The sequence below is a fragment of the Anabrus simplex genome, chromosome 2, assembly GCF_040414725.1.
Source record: "Anabrus simplex isolate iqAnaSimp1 chromosome 2, ASM4041472v1, whole genome shotgun sequence".
Taxonomy (NCBI): domain Eukaryota; kingdom Metazoa; phylum Arthropoda; class Insecta; order Orthoptera; family Tettigoniidae; genus Anabrus; species Anabrus simplex.
Window position 1 is genome coordinate 213,838,508 of NC_090266.1, and position 23,036 is coordinate 213,861,543.

The 23,036-nt window shown below is 42.2% G+C and overlaps 1 protein-coding gene across 4 annotated transcripts in view; it reads right to left on the reverse strand.

The window, feature by feature from the left end:
- Nucleotides 1–23,036, reverse strand: part of LOC136864010 (uro-adherence factor A) — a 639,417-nt gene that overhangs the window by 384,255 nt on the left and 232,126 nt on the right. The window contains exon 1 of one of the 4 annotated variants that reach the window (XM_067140508.2): nucleotides 6,548–6,648. The exons of the other annotated variants lie outside the window; for them this stretch is intronic. Coding sequence (XP_066996609.2) covers nucleotides 6,548–6,589 — 42 coding nt within the window. The 5' untranslated portion in view covers nucleotides 6,590–6,648. Of the gene's footprint in view, nucleotides 1–6,547; nucleotides 6,649–23,036 lie in introns of those variants that run through there. 4 annotated transcript variants of the gene reach the window in all.

A 23,036-nucleotide genomic window follows, 5' to 3' on the forward strand; every position in this document is an offset into this window, starting at 1 on the left:
AGTAAGCCCGACGATAGGTCTGGGAGGTCAGCTGTACATACTCAAGTCTTAGATTATATGTTTTTGCGAAGTGACCTGATCGATGGTAGTGTCTGCAGTAGGACACGCAATGTGAAGAGAGTTAGCTCGGTAATAACGAGGCCAAGCTAGTGCGCATCCCTCAACAGCTGGAAGGTGTTTACTCAAGATTATGGGATCACTGACGGCATGCATATGAGGGTTGTCCAACATTGGGCACTGAGCTAACGGTGATTGAATATTTTACTGCGGTTCTCCATGAGTGTTTGAGCTTAATGAACTTCGATATTTTATTTTACGGGCCTAATTGTTTTGTCGTTCTGACGTCCGTTTCGCGTCCGTTGACATATAACGTATTAGTGTGAGACTTGAGTTACGAATGCGGATTCGATTCGTCAGCCAGTAATATATTTTATTTTCAATCTTAGTCGTTCTTTCATTTTTATACGTAGTGGAGTTCGATCAATTGATAACTTGTAGGTAGTGTGTTGGGACAAACAATAAGTAGATGGATCTGTGACGGTAGTCATTGTGAAGTAGGAAAGAATTCAGTAAGTTTGTTTTTTTTCCGTGTGGACTTGTAATTTTATTAAGCAATGTAACCCTTCATAACCTGAAAGTCGATTTTATAATATTTTTTAAGTGATTTACCACTTTTTAATTAACTTCAGTGTTTGGCATTTCTTCTAAACGAGCGATGAATAATTGTTTCCTGCATTTCGCAGTTTTGTTCCTTCAGAACGACGTAACGTAAGATCCTCCCGGATCGTGCTGTTGGTTCCTTCTGAACAGCTGTTTGGGTGATGCACGTTTAGCACCGGGATTAGTTTATAACTTAAGGGTGTCATGAAATGACAAATACATGGTGGAATTTTGTTTTCAATTGTGAATGCTGCTGTTAACTTGTAGTGAACACCATGCTTTCCAATAATATTTCGCAACCTATCCAAAGCAACCGATAGTCAATTTGGTTCGATTAAGGGTCCATTCGGCGGGTGTTCCGTACCCGACAGGGTATTCGATTGGTGGATAACCTTAATTAAGAGTAAATCAGGCGTTCTACTTGCTGAAGGTCAGATTTTCCACGGAGCGTGTGGATTAATTCTCAGTTATCGTTTGTTTTCCTTTCACTTTTTCACTTTCGCTGTCCACTTATTTATGAGACTCCTACTTTCTCCGAAGAAAACTCTTCGATATTGTAAGAAATGAATTAACGCTACGCAATGTGACTGCGTTTGAAACATTTAATAATAATTATTTTTTTGTCAAGAATTTATATTATTAAAATTTTTCTTTGTGCCATTAAGAATTTAATAAAAGTTAGTAAGCAGGTATTTGCTCCTCATTTCAAGTAGTTAGACTCTCTTCTGAACCCCATAGCTTGGTTAAGATCGTGACCGAAACATTCCCGCAACGACCCCAAGATTTAAGAATTCAATATTGCTCTGCTGTAGCAGCTGAGGCCGACCAACGATGGAATGGTAAGTCAAGGGTTCAGTATAACATAAATAATATAGTTGCGTCAAATACGCAAGAAATAAGGATTAAGCAAGCCATACATAGAGAAGGAGGCATTGAACAAGCCTTGGCTTAGAAAAAGAGAGAACGAATTTAACGCAACAGCTACAAATATTAATCTATCAATTAATAACCATTAGAAGATATAACTACAGTAGACATCTTGGGAATCTGTCTCATATTTAAAGAAAAGCCGATATTAAATCTGACTACAGACAACATATTAATGTTAACAAGCTTAGTATTTGTCATAATGTCCCAGATGTCGTATGTACTTGATTCTCTTTAATGCGCAAGACAAGCTCAAGATTTTCTAAGAAGCAGAAGGATGACTGTTCAGGGCCATGCCAACCGAGATGGCCGAAGGAGAGACCGATGTACCCGTTAACGACTCTATAGGTAATCGCCCACTGCAGGGAACCGCGCCGCGCCGCGCGGAACAAGCTTGTGAAACATTCCACGGGCCATTTTCCGAGACTTCGCCCATACAGCACACCTCACCGCGCCGCGCCGCCTCTCTCCAGTTGGAGAAGTGCAGCTCACACAGAAATATGAGTTCCATTTCCGAGGAGGACTTATTATTTGCGGTTGCGATACTTGCAAATGAGGAAGAAGAAAAACGCGAAAGAAAAGTTTGGGCCCACAACATTTATGAGAAAATGGAAACGAACGGAGAGTTTCACCATTTATTTCCTGATCTACTAAAGGACCGAAGTAAATTTTCCCACTGCTTTCGTATGTCCCAAGAAAAATTCTATGAACTATTGAACCTAGTTAAGCCGTGTGTACCGAGCTCGAGAGCTGCAGTCGCTTAAGTGCGGCCAATATCTAGTGTTCGGGAGATAGTAGGTTCGAACCCCACCGTCGGCAGCCCTGAAAAGGGTTTTCCGTGGTTTCCCATTTTCACACCAGGCAATGCTGGGGCTGTACCTTAATTAAGGCCACGGCCGCTTCCTTCCCACTCCTAGCCCTTTCCTGTCCCATCGTCGCCATAAGACCTATCTGTGTCGGTGCGACGTAAAGCAACTAGCAAATAAAAAAGCCGTATGTAGAGCGAGAAAATATCACCTTTCGCCGAGAAAGACGTACAGTGCACAATACCACTAACCGCGTGAAGGTACGAGCGTGCTGGCACTAGTCGAGGACTCACGAAGACTGCCGAAACGGCACGAAACCACATTCTTTCCATTAATCCTTCCTTCTACCCTCGCCCATACAAGCGCGCCGAAAGGAAAAAGTTCCGTTCCAGAAACCTGGGGGCTTCTGGTGCGGAAATTCCACAAGCTTGTTCCGCGCGGCGCGGCGCGGCTCCCTGCAGTGGGCGTTAAGCCATTGCATTTCACAAGAAGCAGACCACGGAAATTTCTTCTCGGCTGCGCTGCGCGGCGCGGCGCGGTGTAGTGGGCGATTACCTTATGGAGTCTGGTGAAGGATGGAGCCTAACCACAGCCGACAGAGGACCAAAACCAACATGTTCCCAGCCGCTTAAAGGAATGTAATGTAGCAGAGTTGCATTTTGTTGAATAGGGAACAGGTCGAATGAATCTTAAAAATAAACCAATGTAGGTTAAGTTATCGCGAGTGACTTGATAATATACGAATGCAGTGATGGAGTTATGAACTTTTCAAAAGAAACTAGACAATCCAAACGATACGGAAAGTGATTGAAGTAGATATCACTGTTATTTCAATAATGTTATATGATCATATCAGTATTTGCCATGATATGAAGGCAAAGATTAGGAACAGAATACAGTAATATTTTAAAAGAAATGTAGGATGTGTTTCTAATATGTGAAGGTTATGTCGTAACACGTAATTGATAGGTTAGATATGGATGCCAAAACAATATGAAGACATGTTAATTTTGCAAGTGAAGTTCATGATCTGAAGGAGCACTTAAATGAGAAAGGAGTGCCATACGTTGATATGAGATATTTGAGATGAATATGTGACATACTTCAAAGAGAGAGGATATGAAATGGAAAGAGTTATGAAACGACGATATAAGACAATAATGATGAAATGGAATGAATATGTTGCTACGATGATTTCGTGAAAGAATATGAAATGTTTTAGAGGAGGTTATTAAAAATATTGGTGTAAACTCGCATCAAATGTATTTTTGGGATCAATAGTTGCATATTATTGATGGAGATCCCATATTAGATATTAAAGATAGCTTGACGTGACACTTATATGGTGGTATCGCAGGAATGAATCATCAAAATGAATCCTGTTAGGGTAAATTAGTCACTTAATTCCATATTTTCAACCTGATAATCCTACAGTAAAGTATTGTATTGTAAAATATGTGTTATGATAGATGATAGTTACGATTTAACATCCGTACGTCTTTCAGGTTATTTATATCGGATAACAGTTACTTGCAATCCTTTATAACGGTATTCCCTAATGTCTAGAATGTCTAGTTAAATCGTAGAAGATTGCAGATTGAGTTTCCATTTCGGTTATGAATTTCTGTGGTTAATTTAGTAACTTAAATGAATAGTAGCCAATGTTTGCTACAAAGATATATGAAACCTAACTTGCTTCTTTAAGCACAATTTCATGAAACGACGAAGATGAGGAAAATCTAACTACCCCGAATAACTAGTGAACTTAAGAAATTATGAAAGGATATGGATCAAATACATAAGAACGTGTAACTTAAAGAGGAATTGTTTGATTTTTACTGAATTCCCCACGATTATCTGCAAGTAATTCAATTTTACTTTTATTGATGAGATGTAATATATTAGTTCATTCCTATAAAATATTGTACATAACGAATGATGAATATGAGATTGGTATATGAATACTTAACACCTCAAACTCAAAATACCAAAGTAATTTCATAATTTTACCAATTTTTTTCACACCGTTTTTATTTTATTAATTCATATTTTTGATCAATAAATGAAAAATGATAGTATTTAAGACACGCTTGTGTATTATTTGGAGCTGCAAGCAATGATAGAATTTAGAATTAAGGAACAGCTTAATCTTCATTCATTTACATGCGATAATGAGAAGTTGGAGGAATATTTCGATTGCGTCACTGCAACTTCTGGAACTCAGGTGAAAGATACAACCTACAACTTTACTCAGAGAGAAGTGTCAACCGGAGTTTTCTTATGCATGTCGCAGTATGACCAAAATTATGCATTAAATCGGCTCACTGTATCAATTCAGTAACGTGAACGGACTCAAATGAATCAAATATCCCATCACTAGCCTGTTATGGAGCTGGTTCCCTACCTTCCGATGTGCAGCGGTGAATATCCTTATGCTTGAAGAATGTATCCGTAACTGGTAACTCCATAGTAGCACGGAAGTCCAGGAAACTCTTCCCATTACAATTAGTTTCTATATCTTCCCCACCGTCATTAGAATCGAAGATCCTATTGAATCTGCGTAGTGTGTAATAAGAGAGTAGCAACACCATTCAAAGCTTGCTGCTGCCATTTGGTCTTCATTCTATGAACTGCTTTCCTATGCGTCATCTAGCTTTCAGATTCAAGTTTCTCCTGCAGCCACTCATCCGTCACCATTTGAAATACTTCAGTTCTATTTCCACCTCTCTCACTGAAATCGTCCATCAGCACTACCCTATACCTGCTCGTTTACCGTGCGAGTTGGCCGTGCGGTTAGGAGCGCACAGCTGTCAACTCGCATCCGGGAGATAGCGGGTTCGAATCCCGTAAGTTGTTACAGGACGATTCATTACTGTTACGTCCGGCTCCATGGCTAAGGCGTTCTGGCCTTGGTCACAGGGATCCCGGGTGCGATTCCCGACAAGGTCAAGAATTTTAACCATAAGTGATTAATTCCGCTGGCACGGAGGCTGATTTTATGTATCGTCCTTCATCACCACGACGCGCAGGTCGACTATGGGCGTCGAATCAAAAGACCTGCGTCTGAAGAGCCGACTCTGACACTTCCGGGACTAAAAACTAATCGTCATTTCATTACCGTTACCATGAGTGCAAGAATCCAATTTAGTCCAACTTGAACGCAAGCAGAACCGCGGGAACTGGTGGTACACACATTTAAATAAAAGCATCTCCTAGCTGGATTACAGTGCATGCACAAGGAAAGTTCGACACAGATAGGAGATAATGCTGAATTGTTATTGTACAACAATATTTCGATACTGTATATCAGAGTACAAATTGGTGCTAGGGGCGCGCAGCTATGATCATGCATTCGCGAGATAGTTGGTTCGAACCCCACTGTTGGCAGCCCTCAAAATAGTTTTCCGTGGTTTCCCATTTTCACACATTAAGACCGCGGCCACTTCTTTCCCACTCCTAGCTCTTTCCTATCCCATCATCGCCATACGACCTATCTGTGCCGGTGCGAGGTAAAATATATTTAAAAAATAATGAAAATTCACTGTTTCAATTCAAACCATTGGAGACGAATATGGGCAGCAACCTATAACATCCAAGAGAATAACAACATTGCGAGCACTATCTGTGTAAATACACCACAAACCAAACTAAAAAAGAAAAACTGACAGCAGGGCTTGTATTACGGAGCAGAGCGATTGTAGAACTAAATTTATGGTTAAGGATTCATATCATCGATATACGTTCCAGCTAGAAAGTCAACAGTTAGAACGAAATTAAGACCCTATTTGGAAATAAAATTAATATTTGTTCGTAATATACGATTTCGGATTCCTTATTAAACACTGGACCCGTAAATTATATAGTACGGATCATCATCTACGTTGCAAAAAAAAAAAAAAAAGGCACGCCGCTCTCAATACAAAAGTGAAATATAAATTTGAAACGAAGATTTCGAATTACAGTCACGCAGTCCATATCACGTAGAGATGAATACATGGGGAAACTAAGATGTTTCAATCGCTTCTATGCCTACTGTTGGCATTCTGACAACATTTAGTTCATTAACATCGTCAGAAGTCGCACATCCACTAAAGAAGTCGCAACATAATTGAGCAAAACCGAGTAATACATATATCTTATGTGATTAACAGTACCTTACTAGGTTTCCGCTGCAGCAACTTCGAAATAAAATCCATTCTTGCAAATTCAGCGGAGCGCCGGTATTGCACACTACAGATTCTCTGCCCGTTCCATGCGAACCGCGGCCCCGTTCACTAAATATAACGTTGGCAAAACACAGGAGTTACCGATTGCAATATACGCAGACTCCGCTGACGAATAAAAATAAAAAAAGTCTCCTAGCAAAAGAAGCACGCCTTCTCAATTAGAGTGATGACGCGCAACTGTTAACATTCTCTATGTTTACAGTTAAATAAAACAAGCAACAGGAATGAAACATGTATAAACTATTTTTTCAGTATTCTAACATTTTCTCCATTAGACTTCTGTAACGCATTTCCGTATACTGATATTTTTTTTTTTTCGCGACATCGAAAATTCCGCAACAGTGAGCTTGCATACGGGAGATAGTGGGTTCGAATCCCGCTGTCGGCAGCCCTGAAGATTGTTTCCTGTGGTTTCCGATATTCACACCAGGCAAATGCTGGGGCTGTACCTTAAGGGCACAGCCTTTCCTCACTCCTAACCGTAGTTTCCCATTCCATCGTCGCCGTAAAACCTACCTGTGTAGGTGCCGTGTAAAGTAACTTGTGTGTATGTTTATATAAGCAAACTTCCCAGAATGAACATTAGTGTTACCAATCATTTAATTCACAAGCTCCTTAAGGCTGACAAGGTAACGAATAAATTCAAACACGGTAGGCACTTACCCCTCCACTGTGAACAATGCGAGCTTGTCGCGGTGAGAACGCTTGTGTGTCCCAATGAAGACTATAGTCGAGCCGTAGGTGCGACGTTTTCTGGGGGTATCTGTCAAGAGACCAGACTAACGAATGATATATCGAAAGAGGGATAGCAGCATTGCGGGTGTTACATGGGCTTTAATAATACTTAACATGGCTTAGCTATGTTTATGCTGCTGCACGGCTGAAAGCAATGGGAAACAATACCCGTAACAAACTCCCGAGACACAGCTCTCCTCCCGGGTAAAATACTTCGGAGGTAAAATAGTACCCCATTCTGATATTCGGGTGGGGAGTACACGAGAGTGGGCAATGGTCAGGAAGATGAATACTGACATGTGGTTGTTAGAAGTTTGAATCATCGTGGTGCGTTAGAAAATGGGAAGTGGGTAATGGATAGACTAAAGTTAGATTTACAGGGTGGCGCACGAATAGTTGACACATTTAATTTTAGAATAACTTTATTTTTCACAGAACTCTAATAAAATTTTAGACACAGGCAGCTTGGACCCTGGAAAAACACTGACCAAATGTTATGGGATAGCAGAGCACTGATGCGCAGGTGTGTTGTCTGCGCACCACACGCCCCCTGTGCCAGCGGCAGTTGCATAGGAGATCTTGTGAGCAGTGGCTGTGCATGTGACAGGTGTAACATGGAACGTCGTCGTGAGCTGACACCGAACGTGGTATGGTGGTCGGTGCCCGACGGATGGGAAGTGCGATTTCGGAAGTGGTGCGGGAATTCGGCTTCACACAATCAACCGTGTCCAGGGTGTATCGTGAATGGTTGAATGCGGGTGTCACCGTCCACAACAGACGAACGACCGGCCGTCCAGCCACCCTCGATGACCGTGACCGGCGACACCTGAGACGGATTATCAATAGTGACAGACGGGCAACTCTGCAACAAATCACGGCTCATATCAACACAGGCCGTGCTAGACACGTCTCCCATTGGACAATCCGTATGAACATAGGTTCTATGGGGTATGGGAGCCGGCGCTGTTAACCCAACGTCATCAGGCACAACGACGCGCATTTGTCGCCAGTCACAAGGGATGGACACTGGAACAATGGCGTAACGTGATATGGTCGGACGAATGACGATTTCAACTGCAACATGCCGGTGGGAGGCACCGTGAATGGCGCAGACCACATGAAGTCATGGATGCCGCCTGCCTTGAAGGTGTGGTCCAGGGCGCTGGTGTCTTATGGTTTGGGGTGCATTTTCCTGGTATGGAATGGACCCCCCCCCCCCTAGTTGTTCTGGAAGAGACTTTGAATGGTACGCGGTATGTTGAGCTGCTCGGAGACCATCTCCACCCAGTTTTGGTCTTCCAGCGCCCAGACGGTTCTGCTGTGTTTCAAGATGATAACGCGCCGACACATCGCTCCCACGTCGCCCGGAAATGGTTCCGGGAACATGCAGCGGAGGTCCAACGACTGCCATGGCCACCCAGGAGACCCGATATGAACCCTATCCAGCATATCTGGGATGTCCTGAAACGCAGGCTCCGTGCCATGGAACCTGCACCCACGAACAGACCAGCATTGGCGGCCGCTCTGCGAACGATCTGGTGTCAGCTGCGTCCAGAGGACTACCAGGGACTTGTCGACTCACTTCCACGGCGTCTCACTGCAGTTCGCAGGGCCAGAGGAGGCCCCACACACTATTAGGTGACTATCCCATGACATTTGCTAAGTCAGTGTACATTTCTCTAAATCACATGTTCAATGTGGCCTCCACTTAGGGCCGGTTCTACCACCTACTGGTAAAGCAGCGCGTAATTTGCCCTCCGCGTAAAAGGATGTTTCCGTCCGACCACTCCCAGGTAGCGCTATCGGCAGCATAAATCGTCGTTACCCGGCGCGTAATTTATCGGCCACTTCGAGGGCCCGATAAGACTTTACCTGCCGGGCAAGTTCTGAGAGCTGAACATTATTAGCTGTATTTCTGGTGATATGCAACTCAAATTAGCTTAGTATACTGAAAAAAATCAGTATACTGTAACAGTGATCGATATTGTATTGCAGGATTTTGAACATTACCGTAATGCTTCCCTTTAGTTGCAACGGTCACACCAGCCTCTCTCATCGGCAGCGCAGAGAACACATTTTTATACGTCAAGCTTTGGTAAAGAAACTGTAAAAGGATATAAAATCAAAATCTATTTGGAAATAATTTCAAATGGGCTTTAATTTTCTACTTTTTCAGTTTTCGGACACGGATATATATTCCTGTATGTATCCTACCTAACTCAAGCGTTTTCGTAGCGTAATGGTTAACACGCTTCCTTCGTAATACGAAGTGTGCAGGTTCGAGTCTTTATTATGACGAATCTTTTTTAATTCCATTATTAGCGTTGTGTTAATCTGTATACCTCTTTTCATACGTTCTTATCACAATATTATGTCTATTAGGAAAATTGCTTTATATGTATGCTACTTATAGCAAGTGATGTTATGATTAATAGCACATAGGACTGTCGCCCAGGTAGCAGATTCCCTATTAGTTGTTTACATAGTCTTGTAAATTATTTCGAAGAAATTGGAAACTATTCTATTCCAGAATTCCTCTTCCTATGAATGGATATTTATCCCGATTAGTTCTTTACATTTACAGTACCGGTACCTTCCAACTTTATCTTCATAAAGTTAAAAATTAAAATGAAATGCTTTATCAATAAATGGAAGCATCTGGAACTAAACGAGGTCACAGAACTAGTTGCAAATAGAGCATAGCGGAGATAATCAATTCACAGAAGCCTGCAGATAGAATGCTCAAAGGCAATAAGTCCGTAAAGAAGATGTGTGTGTATATACGTATATGGAAGCGCGTAAAAGAGTTAAGAACAACGGCAGGGAACGAAAATACATTCTAAAATGTAAATTAGAAATACGATGAAAACCTGCGTACCTTCTATTACGGAACGAGCGACTTGACCAATCTACTACGAGAATACTTTTCAAAAACGCTGCCTTACATGACAGGTTATAACTGGCGTAGGAAAATGTAATCTCGAGATTTGAATCCCAATTAGGTATTGATATTGAAGATCATAGATTAAAATCACGAAAGCTTGACATGAATCGTTGTCCATAACTCTTAAGACTCCCCTTATTAGGCTTTTTGGTGATAATCAGCAGACGCAAGCACAGGGAAATAAGACAATCGAAATGGGTTTCATGCATCTGACGATAGATAGCACCACACTCGAAAGCGAGAAATCGCTGAAAATCAGTCTAGCCAACTTCGTATATCGGTGCCTAGCTCCGGGTAGCTACCTAGCGCTTGCGCGGAGGTGGTTGGACGCAAGCCAAAGTACCAGCCGATTTACACCTCCAGGTAGTTTACCTCCCGGGCAGCTGCAAGCCACTTTACCAGCAGATGGTAGAACCGGCCCTTAGGCGGATAACCTCTTTAAGGCGAGTACGCATGTTTCTGATGACTTTGTGGCACATGTCTGCATTAATTTCACTGGAGAGCTGCACAAACGGAGTACGCATTTCCACGCGGCTTCGAGGTCTTGAAGCGAATCTTTTTTTTCTTCAAATAGCCCCATAAAAAGAAATCACAAACATTTAAATCTGGGCTTTAAGCAGGCCAGAAGAATCCGCCATAATTGCTGTGCTGTAGGTAACAATGAGACATTACACGATCAACACATATTCCCCTCAAAAACTCAAGAACATCGTTAGTTGTGAGGTGTTGCACCATCTTGCATAAACCACTGCGTATGAATAGGTACAGCGAGAATGTCCAGTTCTCGGAAGACAGCTCTGGTGATGCGCGCTACATGCGACTTGGCATTGTCGTGCACGAGTACGAATTCAGGGCCAACACCGTATGCAGTAACCAAGACATGGTGTTGCAGTATCTGCTCGATGTACCCCGCAGCGATAAGATTAACACGGACGACAAGATCCGTACGGCGATCAATACTGATGCCACCCCACACCATCACACAACCTTGTCCGAATCGGTCACCTTCCCGGACAACATTTGGCACGTACTGCTCACCACGACGTCACCCTAGACGTTGACGTCTATCACGCTGTGTCAGCGGAAACCTGGACTCGTCTGTGAACAACACAGGTCTCCATTGGCGAAGTTGCCAGTTGACGTGGGTACGGGCAAACAGAAGGCGAGCTGCGCGATGTTGCTGCGTTGAACGGGGCACTAACAGGACGTCTGGGTCGTAAGGACACTTCTCTTAACCTGTTCCTTACTCTCTGGTGAAGTGAACTCGTGTCCTCACCCCGAGGTGATGCAGCTCTTTTCAGGCACACCCCCATTGGAGGTGACCTGCATGTACCATTTTAACCAAATACCAGCCCTCCCGTCGTACTTAAATTTATTTCTGGGAATCGAACCCGGGCCCCCGAGGACGGCAGCTAATAACACTAACCGTTACGCTACGGAGGCGGACTACTGTCTGATCAGACTCCAGTGACGCTCCTGAGGTCTTGTTACAGTTCTCTCTCGGTTGCTGAACGAAGGCGCAACGCACAGATGGTCAGATATCGGTCACCCTGTGGGGTTGTCATGCGTCCACGACCTTGTCCAACCCTCCTTGTGAACTGGCCTGTCTCACTGTAGCGATTCTACAAGCGTTGAACAATTGACGGGAGATACATTGAGATCCACAGCAACACGACGTAAAGTCTATCCTTCCTGGATCCAAGTTACGGCGCTTGCGACTTTAACTTCGTTAAGATGACTCATGGTATGTCCTGGGTTTACGTACAACGTGCTCAAATGACCGCAGTAGTCTGTACCTCAAAACGACACAAGGACGCACCGCTATTCACTTTATTTTGAGGGATCACCTGGCAGTTTAATGCATAGCTACGCCTACAGGTGGAGTATAACTTCGATTTGACGTACCCTGTGTAGATAAGGTCTCAAAGTATGCTGTACGACCATTGGAACCCAATCTACCAAATTGACGTTCTCATACCAGACGTTACAAAACATGTTCCCTTAATTTTTTTGAACTGTGTAGAAGTGAAGTACGTTGGCAGAAAGAGCAAGATTTTTTGTCAGGCGACTACAGAGTTAAGACAAGATCAAGGAGCGAAAATGAGGGTGTTGGTTTAATAAGAAAATACGGCAGAGAGTGAACTACAACGACATGCATAGTGAACGGATTATTGTTGTTAAGACACCAACTCAACGCCCAGCTCAATAATGCAGGTCATTATGCCTACTAGTTCAGCAGACGAAGTCGAAAGAACATATGAGAGAGGAGATCTAATACAATATATCAGACTAACGAGCGAGATGGCCGTGTAATTAGGGTAGCACAGCTATGCGCTTGTATTGGTGACAGTGGGTTCGAACCCCACTGTCGGCATCCCTGAATATGGTTTTCCATGGAGTCTCTTCATTACGACCAAGGCACCTTCCTTCCCAATCCTACCCCTTTCCTATCCCATCATCGCTGTAAGACCTATGTGTCGGTGCGACGTAACGCGAATTGTAAGAAAAACACACACACAGACGAGAATCTAATTTTGATGTTAGATTGGAATGCAGTGGCAGGGCAAGGAATAGAAGGTAATGGAGTAGGAGAATTCGGAGTGGGATAAAAGAATTGAAGAGGAAGTAGGCTGGTAGAATTGTATTGTGCGTTTATAATTTTGGATTTTTATACGAATATTCTTAAATTGAAGTTACTGTATTGTAATAAAGTACATGTTCTGATAATTTATACTGTTAATTGCAGTATTGATTGATTGATATTTGAGCAGTAAATAATTTAGAAAAAGGCTAGGAAAGCAACAGATAGGGAATCTGCCACCTGGGCGACTGCCCTAAACGCAGATCAGTATTGATTGATTGACTGAATGTGAACTGTTTTAAAGTGACGTCCTAAGGAATCTCAGTAAGGAAGCTCTTTAAAGTTGGAGAAATGTTGTATATTACATACTGAAATGAAAATTATGAAGTATATATTGGCAGATTTAAATGCCTCACTTGATTAACAACATGACGTCTGTCTGAAAAGTAGGTTTCGGTAGTACCTGCCAACCGTGTCTAGCTGAACTACAGCGGCCTCGCTTGTTCTCTGCGGAGAAGGGATGGGAATTTATCATCGTTATCATCATCCATCACCATCATCATCATCATCATGTATTTGGAAATAATTGCAACTACAACTAGGAAGGATGTCGCCGCAGACCGTGTTTAGTACTATCGTGGCATTTCTTAGAAAATGAAGTGAGAATATAACTTCCAGGATTTTCACATATCTACCAACCTCCTCAATTGCACCGATGGTTTGCATTATGGTTTTTATTGATGTGATTAATAGTATGTTATTAGAGCTTTTAACATGCGCAACATTATCGGAATTGTACCTCACGGAAGTTCTTTAACATGTTGAAAGTCTGCGACACCGTCAACATTCCAACGACCTCGGCCAGTATCGAACCCGCTGTAGAAGAAACAAACTTGACGGCGCCAGTGAAATCAGCAATGAATGCGAGCGTTTCAGTCAGAAAGAGGAAGAGATTTGACAGTGCAGGAGTAACCACACTAGGATCTCTGAAGTATCCCCACCTCAAAACGATATTAAGCTTCACATAGAAATGCGTTTAGTGTAATATTCGAACAGCTAACAATTATAACAATAACAAAAATTTATGAACTAAGATGCTTGCATCCCGTCTGGTTTATGTTGCACACGTGTCTCGGCGGTTGTTACCTACTAGTGGAATTCGTGATTTAATTACCCATCGAATACTGTTTTTGGGTGTATTAAAAAGGGTTACAATATTAATTTGTTAGCTATCCAGTGATGTGTGATGTGGTAATGATGTATTTCTTGATAATATTTAGAGGTAATTGGTACCTACCCGTACACTATTTGCTGGTGCCTCAGCGAGTTTGGTGCATAAATGTGTTAGATCAGTATAATGAGTAGCAAATGCTTCTGTGCCTGGTTGTCGATCAAATTATGGATCTGCAAATTCTACAACCTTTACGTTTCTTAACAAGGTATTAAAAGAAAACGGATTAGGAATATTACAGTGAAAATTTTGAAGTGACATAACACTTCGATGCGCTAAACATTCTGAACTAAAGTTTATTTTAAGCGACGATGTTTTCCTGTGCTAAACGGTAATCCAATTCGAGTGCCCGGAAAAATTCTAAAAATGATTCCCGAAGCATAGCTCACTATATTTTCAAATCAGTCCCCTCTTGTGACTACTAATCACTGATCAAATAAATATATGAAACTGAATTAAAATGAAATAATATTAAAATATTCATGAAATAAAATGCTCAATCGTCGGACTATGTACTCACACTTAGTACTTACCAGATTACCGGCACATACAATTGTTGATGGGCGCCAGCTACAAATAGATGTAGCGATAATAGAATGAGAGTCTAACATCTGTAGGGTGTGATGTAATAAGCTTACTTAAACATAACATATCGGTTCTAGGAAAAGGAGGGTGGCGTTCGATTTCCCATTAAAACGTGAAATTATCTGATCTATAGAAATGGAACAATTATACTTGGTAGTGAACAAAATATATTCTTTAAAAAATTGACTTTAACGAGTGAAATTTACTGCTATAATACCAAAGAAAATATAAAACTCTGACACAGTAACTGAAGGAGACTGTAGGCATTATATTTAAAATCTTCTTGACCGGATATTTAAAAGTTATACAAGAAATTTGTTCCTCGCTGTTCACTTGACTGTTCCTCGAACACTTTAGTATTATTACGATGTATTCCTTTGAGTTGATGTCAGCTATAGGTATTTCAAGCCTAATTTGGTGATGCATCCTTTTAGTTTCACAAACGAGACATAGTATGGCTTCAAATTATATTTACACTTCAAATTATACTTTACAAGTAATTCACTGATAACTGTTAGTCTGCATTAAGACGACTCAATATTCGGCTGCACCTGACACATGATCTCAACCCAACAGATGCAAGAAACAGGCTCCGAACATATAATCCATTTGGTCACTGATGATTACGTATCCTTATCACTGTTCCCCATTCGTCTCCTTCCAACTGACTCGAACTGACTTCGTGGCAAGTCTTTCCATTCAATCCTTCCAACCAACTGCTTCAAAGCGACTAGATATCCCAACTGACTGACCGACTGAGGCCTCTCCATCCATCTGACTTCACTGACAATCTGTGGCCTTAGTCTCCAAATGACTGACTCTATAGAAGACTGGCCGTTGTATATATTGACACTAGTTGTCACACCTACGTAATCAAAAAAAATAGCAAAGATGCCACGCCCACCCAACTAAACGTGTTACAGGTTGTGGTGAAATAGCCTAAGGCGATCTATGTGTTCCCTAAATATGAACTCATCGCTGTATGCATACAATGACAGAGCGATGCGTCGACAGTTACGGTAGCAGTATTGTAACATGTGTTGCAATGTTTTAAAAGGTAGTATCAGAAATATATCCATATCCGATATTAGGCGGTAATTCACACTTTACATTATTGTTTTGATGCACACACACACACACACACACACACACACTGTATATACATAAGTAAATACCATAAAGCAAGTGATAGTTCATACATCGCGAAATCAGATTATAAAATTGAATCAAATAATAATAATTAATAATAATAATAATAATAATAATAATAATAATAATAATACAGATGCAATAATAGAAATAAAATAGATATATTTGTAACGGGATTTGAACCGTTACACTTGCCATACTGTTAGTGTTTCAAAGGAAAGCACAAATCCGAAAGAAAGGGGTTAAGAGCTATATTAAGAGTGACAAGAATTTCGATAAGTGGTCGGAAAAAAAATATGCCGATTACACGGCGTTCATCTATGAAGTTCGGAAGAATATGTTGAGCCATTCTGTTGTAATGAAGATGGAAGGTCGTTTACTAACGTTCCACACATTTCAGTGAGATTTAAGGTTTCTAATTCTTTAGAATGTCAAATATTTGACAATGTGTGTGTACCTGCGGAGCATTTTAGGTTTATATTGGAATTTGACTGTTGAAGACCTGAAGACGAAGACAGATGGACGAAGTTCAACACTGTTGTAAGTCATCTCGTAAGTTATTCACGGAACAGGAAGGACTGCCACAACTATCGAGGTATATTATTGATCAGTATACCGGGCAAGATGTTAACATGCATCCTCGAAGGGAGGGTACGATCAGTGGTTGAGAGAAACTCTGATGAAAACCAGTGTGGTTAAGACAGCAGAGAGGCTGTCAGGATCAGATTTCCATTATGCGCCATGTTACTGAAAAATGTTACGAAAGGAATAGACAATTATGTTTATGTTTCGTAGATCTAGAGAAGGCATAATTTATGACAGAGTACCGAGGGAAAATATGTTCGCTGTATTATGGGTCTACGGGTAGGGGTTGATCATTCAAATCAATCTAAGGCATTTATGTTGTAATTTGGGCTGCAGCGAGAATTGATGGTGGAATGGGTTGGTTCTTGGTTCAAGATATTTACAGGCATTAGACAAGGATGTAATCTTCCATCTTAGTTGCTCATAGTTTAATGCATCATCTGCTGAAAAAGGTATTAAGTGGCAGGGAGGGATTCAGTTAGGTGACAATGTAGTGAGCAGTTTGGCCTATGCTGACGACTTGGTCTGAATGGCAGATTGTGCGAAAATCCTGTAGTCTTAGGACTTGAAAATATGTGCAGTGAGACGTCATCTGCAGTTTCCAGCTGTTGGCAGGGTCTGCTTAGGTGCAGTGAGTATGATATGAAAATTAGCCTTTCTGAGACTAAATTTATGTCAGTAGGTAAGAAACCCACGAGAATTTAATGGCACATTGGGGATACAAAGCTACAAAATGTAGATGATTACAAGTATTTAGGATGTGTTCCACCAGAACGATAGTATGGTGAGATAAAATCAAGGTGCAGAGAGGCTAATGCAGTGAGCTCGCAGTTGCGGCCAAAAGTATTCTGTAACAAGGAAGTCAGCTCCCGATCTAAACTACACTCATGTTCATAAAAAACAGAACACCTTGAAAGACTAGAGATAGAAAGTTCACATTAACGGGACATGTTCATTAGTATGTCTGCAGAAACTATTAGCATTTCAGTCACCTAGGTTCAGCATGTGTCCTGTTAACTAATAGGCACTGGGTCCTCCGTGGGCACTGATAACTTGTTCCATGCGTGATGACATCGGCGCGTATAAGGCGCGAATGGCGTCCTGGGGTAAAGCCATCCATGCTGCATTCACCTGGTTCCAGAGTTCATCTTTAGTGGTTGACATTGGGTCACAGCGCTGCACCCGTCGTTTCACCTTATCTCTCACATTTTCGATTGGCGACAAGTCCGGTGATCGGGCGGGCCACGGCAATCGTCTGACATCCTGTGACAACAAGAAGGCACGTGTTCGTGCAACAACATGTGGTCGCGCATTATCCTGCTGAAATATGGCATCTGGGGTGTCGTGGAGAAAGGATATGGCTACGGGTCGCAGGATGTTATTTACGTAGGTCAAACTGGTCACAGTGCCCTGGACATGCACTAACTACGATATGTGGTTGTACCCAATAGCACCCCCACGCCATAAAGCCTTGAGTAGGAGCTCTGTGTCTTGTGGGAATGCAGTCAGTGTTGTGCCTTTCCCCTGTCTGCGGCGAACCAAAACGCGGCCATCATTTTCAAACAAATATAACCTGGATTCGTCCTAAAACATATGCTTCCATTCCAGTCCCCAGTGACGTAGTTCCATACACCATTGCGGTCTAGCACGTTTATGGACATTAGTCAAAGGTAGGCGGGGAAGTGCAAGACGCGCCGGTAACCCGAACAGTAATAAACAGCGACGGACTGTCACTCCTCATAGTGTACGATGTGACACTGTTCCACTGTTGCGCCAGAGCCGAGGATGACGCAGATGTGTCCTGCAATGCCATTCGGATAAGGTGTCTATCTTCTCGGGTGGGGGGAGGGGTCTGGGTGATGCGACCACACAAATCTCGTCGTGTTGTACGGACTTCTGTGAACCATTCTGTACACACCCGTTGCATTGCCGACACATTTCGTCCCACGCGAGCAACAATTGCCCGCATCACGTTCTCTCATACCAAAAATGCGCCCTCATTCAAACTTACTCATTTGACGGTACGGTTCTCGCATACGTCTGCGAAGCATCCTGCACTTCTGCTCAAGTCACACTGATCCATTACGTTCCGGTTATAGCGACGAGAGCCACAGGCACGTTTTACCGATCGGTGGCGGTGCGCCGAGATATGATTGTTGTTTAAAGGGGCCTAACAGCTAGGTCATCAGCCCCTAACGGTACGAGGTGTAACGAAATGAAAATTTTAAAATTTAGAATCTGAAACTAAAGGTGATGAAAAAATGATCGTGAAACAAAAAACAATCATCGGATCCAAGTCACAACATCTTAATTACTAGGATGATGCGTATTATCTGAAGGGGTCCAAAATCCAGGTCACGGACTCCTCATAACGGTACTAATTACTAGTAAAACAGAACCATGGTGTTCCTCACCTAGGTGTACTAATCAAGGGCGCCGATATTCCCGAGGTGTTCCTCACTTCGTGGAACTAATCATAGGCCACGTATATTCATGGGGTCGTTCACATAGTGGTACGAATCATAGGCAATGCAGACCCGCAGTGCATCACACATTATGGTAACGCCCACAGGCAACACAATCAAATGATGCTCCTCACATACTCTCTGGCAACGCAAATGGTTTTCCTCAAATAGCGGTACTAATCACAGGCGCCGCTATTTCCCGTGGTGTTTCCCACATAGTAGTACTAAACCGCCGACAACGTAGACCATGGTGTTGCCCATAAAGTGGTACTATTCATAGGTAACGCCGACCATACCGAACACAGTGGAACGGACCAGTGGAATACACATGACTACCTCTTTCAGAAGCAACACTCGGATCCATAACGTTCCGCACAGAATGGTACTGCTCCTATATAATGTAGACCCACGCAAGGTGGTACTAGTCGCAAGTAAATTAGACCCATGGTGTTCCGCACGTAATGGTACTAATCACAAGTAATCTCATGGTCCTAATATCATCCCTTGGTCGCCCTTTTTAGTCGCCCCTTACGACAGGCAGGGTATACAATGGGTGTATTCTTCATATGCGTGCCCCACCCACAGGTCACCGAGATATCGATATGGACCTCGAACCTGAGGGCCGACATGGTTCAAATGCTAATCATTTCTTCAGAACATACTACTGTAATGCACATGTCCTGTGAATATGAACTTCCTATCTCTTAGTTTGTCAATGTGTTCTGGTTTACATGAACATCCAAATCGAGCAGTAAATTTAATTGGGTCCCAGTACCGGTTTCGCTTTCGCGATCCTCACCTGGGCTGTTTGGGAAATAGGTATAAGAATAATATCTATAGATTGATAATAATAATAATAATAATAATAATAATAATAATAAATGTGCATTGAAATGTGGCATTCGTAGGAGAAGTCTGTCTATAAATGTTAATTAGGCATGATTAAACTTGCTGTGTTTTGCACCGTGGCTGTATGTTCGTTTTTAAATTAGCTTTGTTTCAGCGGCAGGTGGTAGACCTGGGTGGTCACCCACCCGGGTACTGACCATGCCCAATGTTGCTTAACTGCAGGAGTAGAGGTATCAGCATCAGTGCGCCCTGCCGCTGTTTTTACACGAGAACATTATTAGTTCGCGTATGTCGGCTGTTATTGGCACTATAAATTTTGGGGGGAAAACGTACAGCATGTATTTTTGCAGAATGTGGTAGTTCGGTTGTGGTGGATTGATTTATTGTTTTGTGGGTTTAGCGGTAGGTAATTGAATGAATGTACCTGTACCAAGTGTATATGTATAAGTCTTTCCCGGTTTCACTAAGAGATGGCGCCGTCGAAGAGTGCAAAGAGTACGCAGCGTATGAATTTGACACATACGTCAGTTTGTTCGTCTGACAAACTACCAACACACACAAGTTGAGTCCACCAAACACTAGCGTCTGTGTTATGTCGTTTAGTGATCATGTACGTTTGTGCCTGAATAAAAACATTTGCGGCACGCATTGCCTTTCGTATTTAACCAAAAGAAAACAGCTGTGGAAAGTCATCGTTTGCTGGTATAAACGTATGTTGAACATGCTTCATCGATCAGAACACGTGAGACATGGTTTCGACAATTCAAACGTGTTGATTTCAATGTGAAAGACAGTGCGCGCTCTGGTAGACCACAAAAGTGCGAAGACGAACAATTGCACGCGTTACTGGATGATGACCCAACTCAAACTCAACAGCAATTGCCACAAGCATTAAATGTGTGGAAAATCGGAAGGTCACTTGTTAAATGCTGCTTCAACGCCACGAAAGAAAATTTCTGTACCGAATTGTGACGGGTGACGAAAAATGGATTTATTTTGAAAATCCGAAGTGGAGAAAATCGTGGCTGTTACCTGGCGAAGCTGCTCTTTCAACACGAAGGCCAAATCACTTCGGCAATAAGACCATGCTTTGTGTCTGATGAGACCAGAGCGGTGTTGTGTATTATGAGCTCTTGAAGCCCAGCGAAACCGTTAATGCACAACGCTATCGCGAACAATTTTTATCACGCATTGATCGAAAGACGACCGGAATGGGCCAGAAGACATGGCAAAGTGATTTTGTTACTCGACAATGCGCCGTCTCACACAGCCAAATCAGTGATAGATTGAAATCACTTGGATGGGACATCCTTCCGCACCCGCCGTCCTAGAGCCATCTGACTGCCACCACTTCGCATCAATGGGGCATGCATTCGCAGAGCAGCACTTCAGCAATTTCGAGGAAGATGGAAAATGGTACGATGAACGGTTTGCCGCAAAAGACGAGCATTTTTTTTTTTTTGGCATGGTGTTCATAACTTACCTAAAAGATGGGCGAAGTTATAAAAGCCGAAATCCAATACTTTTCAATAAACAAAAACCGAATTTCCCTTGAAAAGTAAGCGTTTTCTTTACCACAAACCCGGCAAAAACTTATGCATACACCTGGTACATCGGTCCGTTTTCAAACCAACTTTGCTTTACGGGAGTGGAAGCTGGGTGGAATTAGGATACTTTATTCATAACCTAAAAATAACAGACATGAAAGTATTGAGAAAGAATTCTCCTACCAACTGGTGGGAACAATGACAGGAAGGTACTCGCAATGAGATCAAGGTCAAGTTAGGATTGAACTCTATGGACGGAGCTAAGCGCAACAACTAGTTTCCGTGGTAATATGAAGCGAATGGAGAAGGGTGGGCTACGAAGGAAAATAATGGGCTCTTATGGAGGGCAATAGAGGGAGATCAAGACGACGATGGTTAGATGTTTTCTAATGATTTAAAGATAAAGAGATATATAAGTATACGAGGGCACATAACTAGTTGCAAATAGAGGATTGTGGCGGCGATTAGTAAATTCACAGAGGCTTTTTTTTACAAGTTGCTTTACGTCGCACCAACACAGACGACGACGGGACAGGACAGGGCTAGGAGTGGGTAGGAGACGTCCGTGTCCTTAAGGTACAGCCCCAGCATTTGCCTGGTATGAAAATGGGAAACCACGGAAAACCATCTTCAGGGCTGCCGACAGTGGGGGTTCGAACCCACTGTCTCCCGAATACTGGATACTAGTCGCACTTACGCGACTACAGCTATCTACCTCGGTACACAGAGGCTTGTAGACTGAACGCTAGAAGGCATAACAGTCTATTATGATGTATCCATAAACCTTTTGAAAGATTCCTTTGAGTTAGACTGAGTTTTGTAAAGAAAGAACTAGTAAAATATCCTGAAACAGTTATAGCTCTCTACAACAAATCTTATTAGATTACTCCCCAGAACTAGTGATATGGGCTGCGACTTTATCTTCTTCGTACCCCGACGCATACAATTTTCAACGCAAAACGAACGTGATGTTACCACATCCTGTATACTGAAGACGATGATCTAAAATGGGCCCCAGCAGTCCAGGTATAATGTCCTGCAAAAATAGATTTTTCTCTCTTTTATAAAAATAAAAAAGAATATTAGAATGAGAAAGTAGTGTCAGCAATGCTTGATGAAGTTCACGCAGACTCAAATCACATGCAAACCTGGTAAATTAGTAGGAATTGCTGAAAATAATTCAGAATACGATACAGCATCTACCAGCATTGCTTCGTCACTGCATTCTGGGAATAAGTATCTCATTAGTATTATTCCGGAGAAGATGAATTCTCGAAACACTGCGTTATCTCACATTTACGGTGTTTGAAGTCGTGGCTAGATTACATTTTTGATGTTCTCTGCTTGAATGCTGAAATAACGTAAAACCCGGTATTCCAACATCAGCAGAAACCGGAAATCCCTGTGTTTTCGTTTGTTCCCCCCCCCCCCCCGTACACTGTACATATCCTTAAGTGTATTAGAAATAATGGGTGGAACGGATCAAATGAAACGTTCAATATACAAAACACTGATCGAACATTTGGGATTTTAAGTGAAGTGCTCAATGTTGATTTCGGTACGGAGTCAGAAAGTATACAACTGAGGACACAAATTTTCAGGCCTGAAAGAGTCGTTCTATTTAGGAAACGGACTGTTATTAAAAATGGCTCCAAACTGATCTAGGAAGGCTCTGTATCGAATACCAATAGATAGGAACAGACAATGTTTAATAAGCGGTAAAAAAAATGTATCCTAACAACGTTG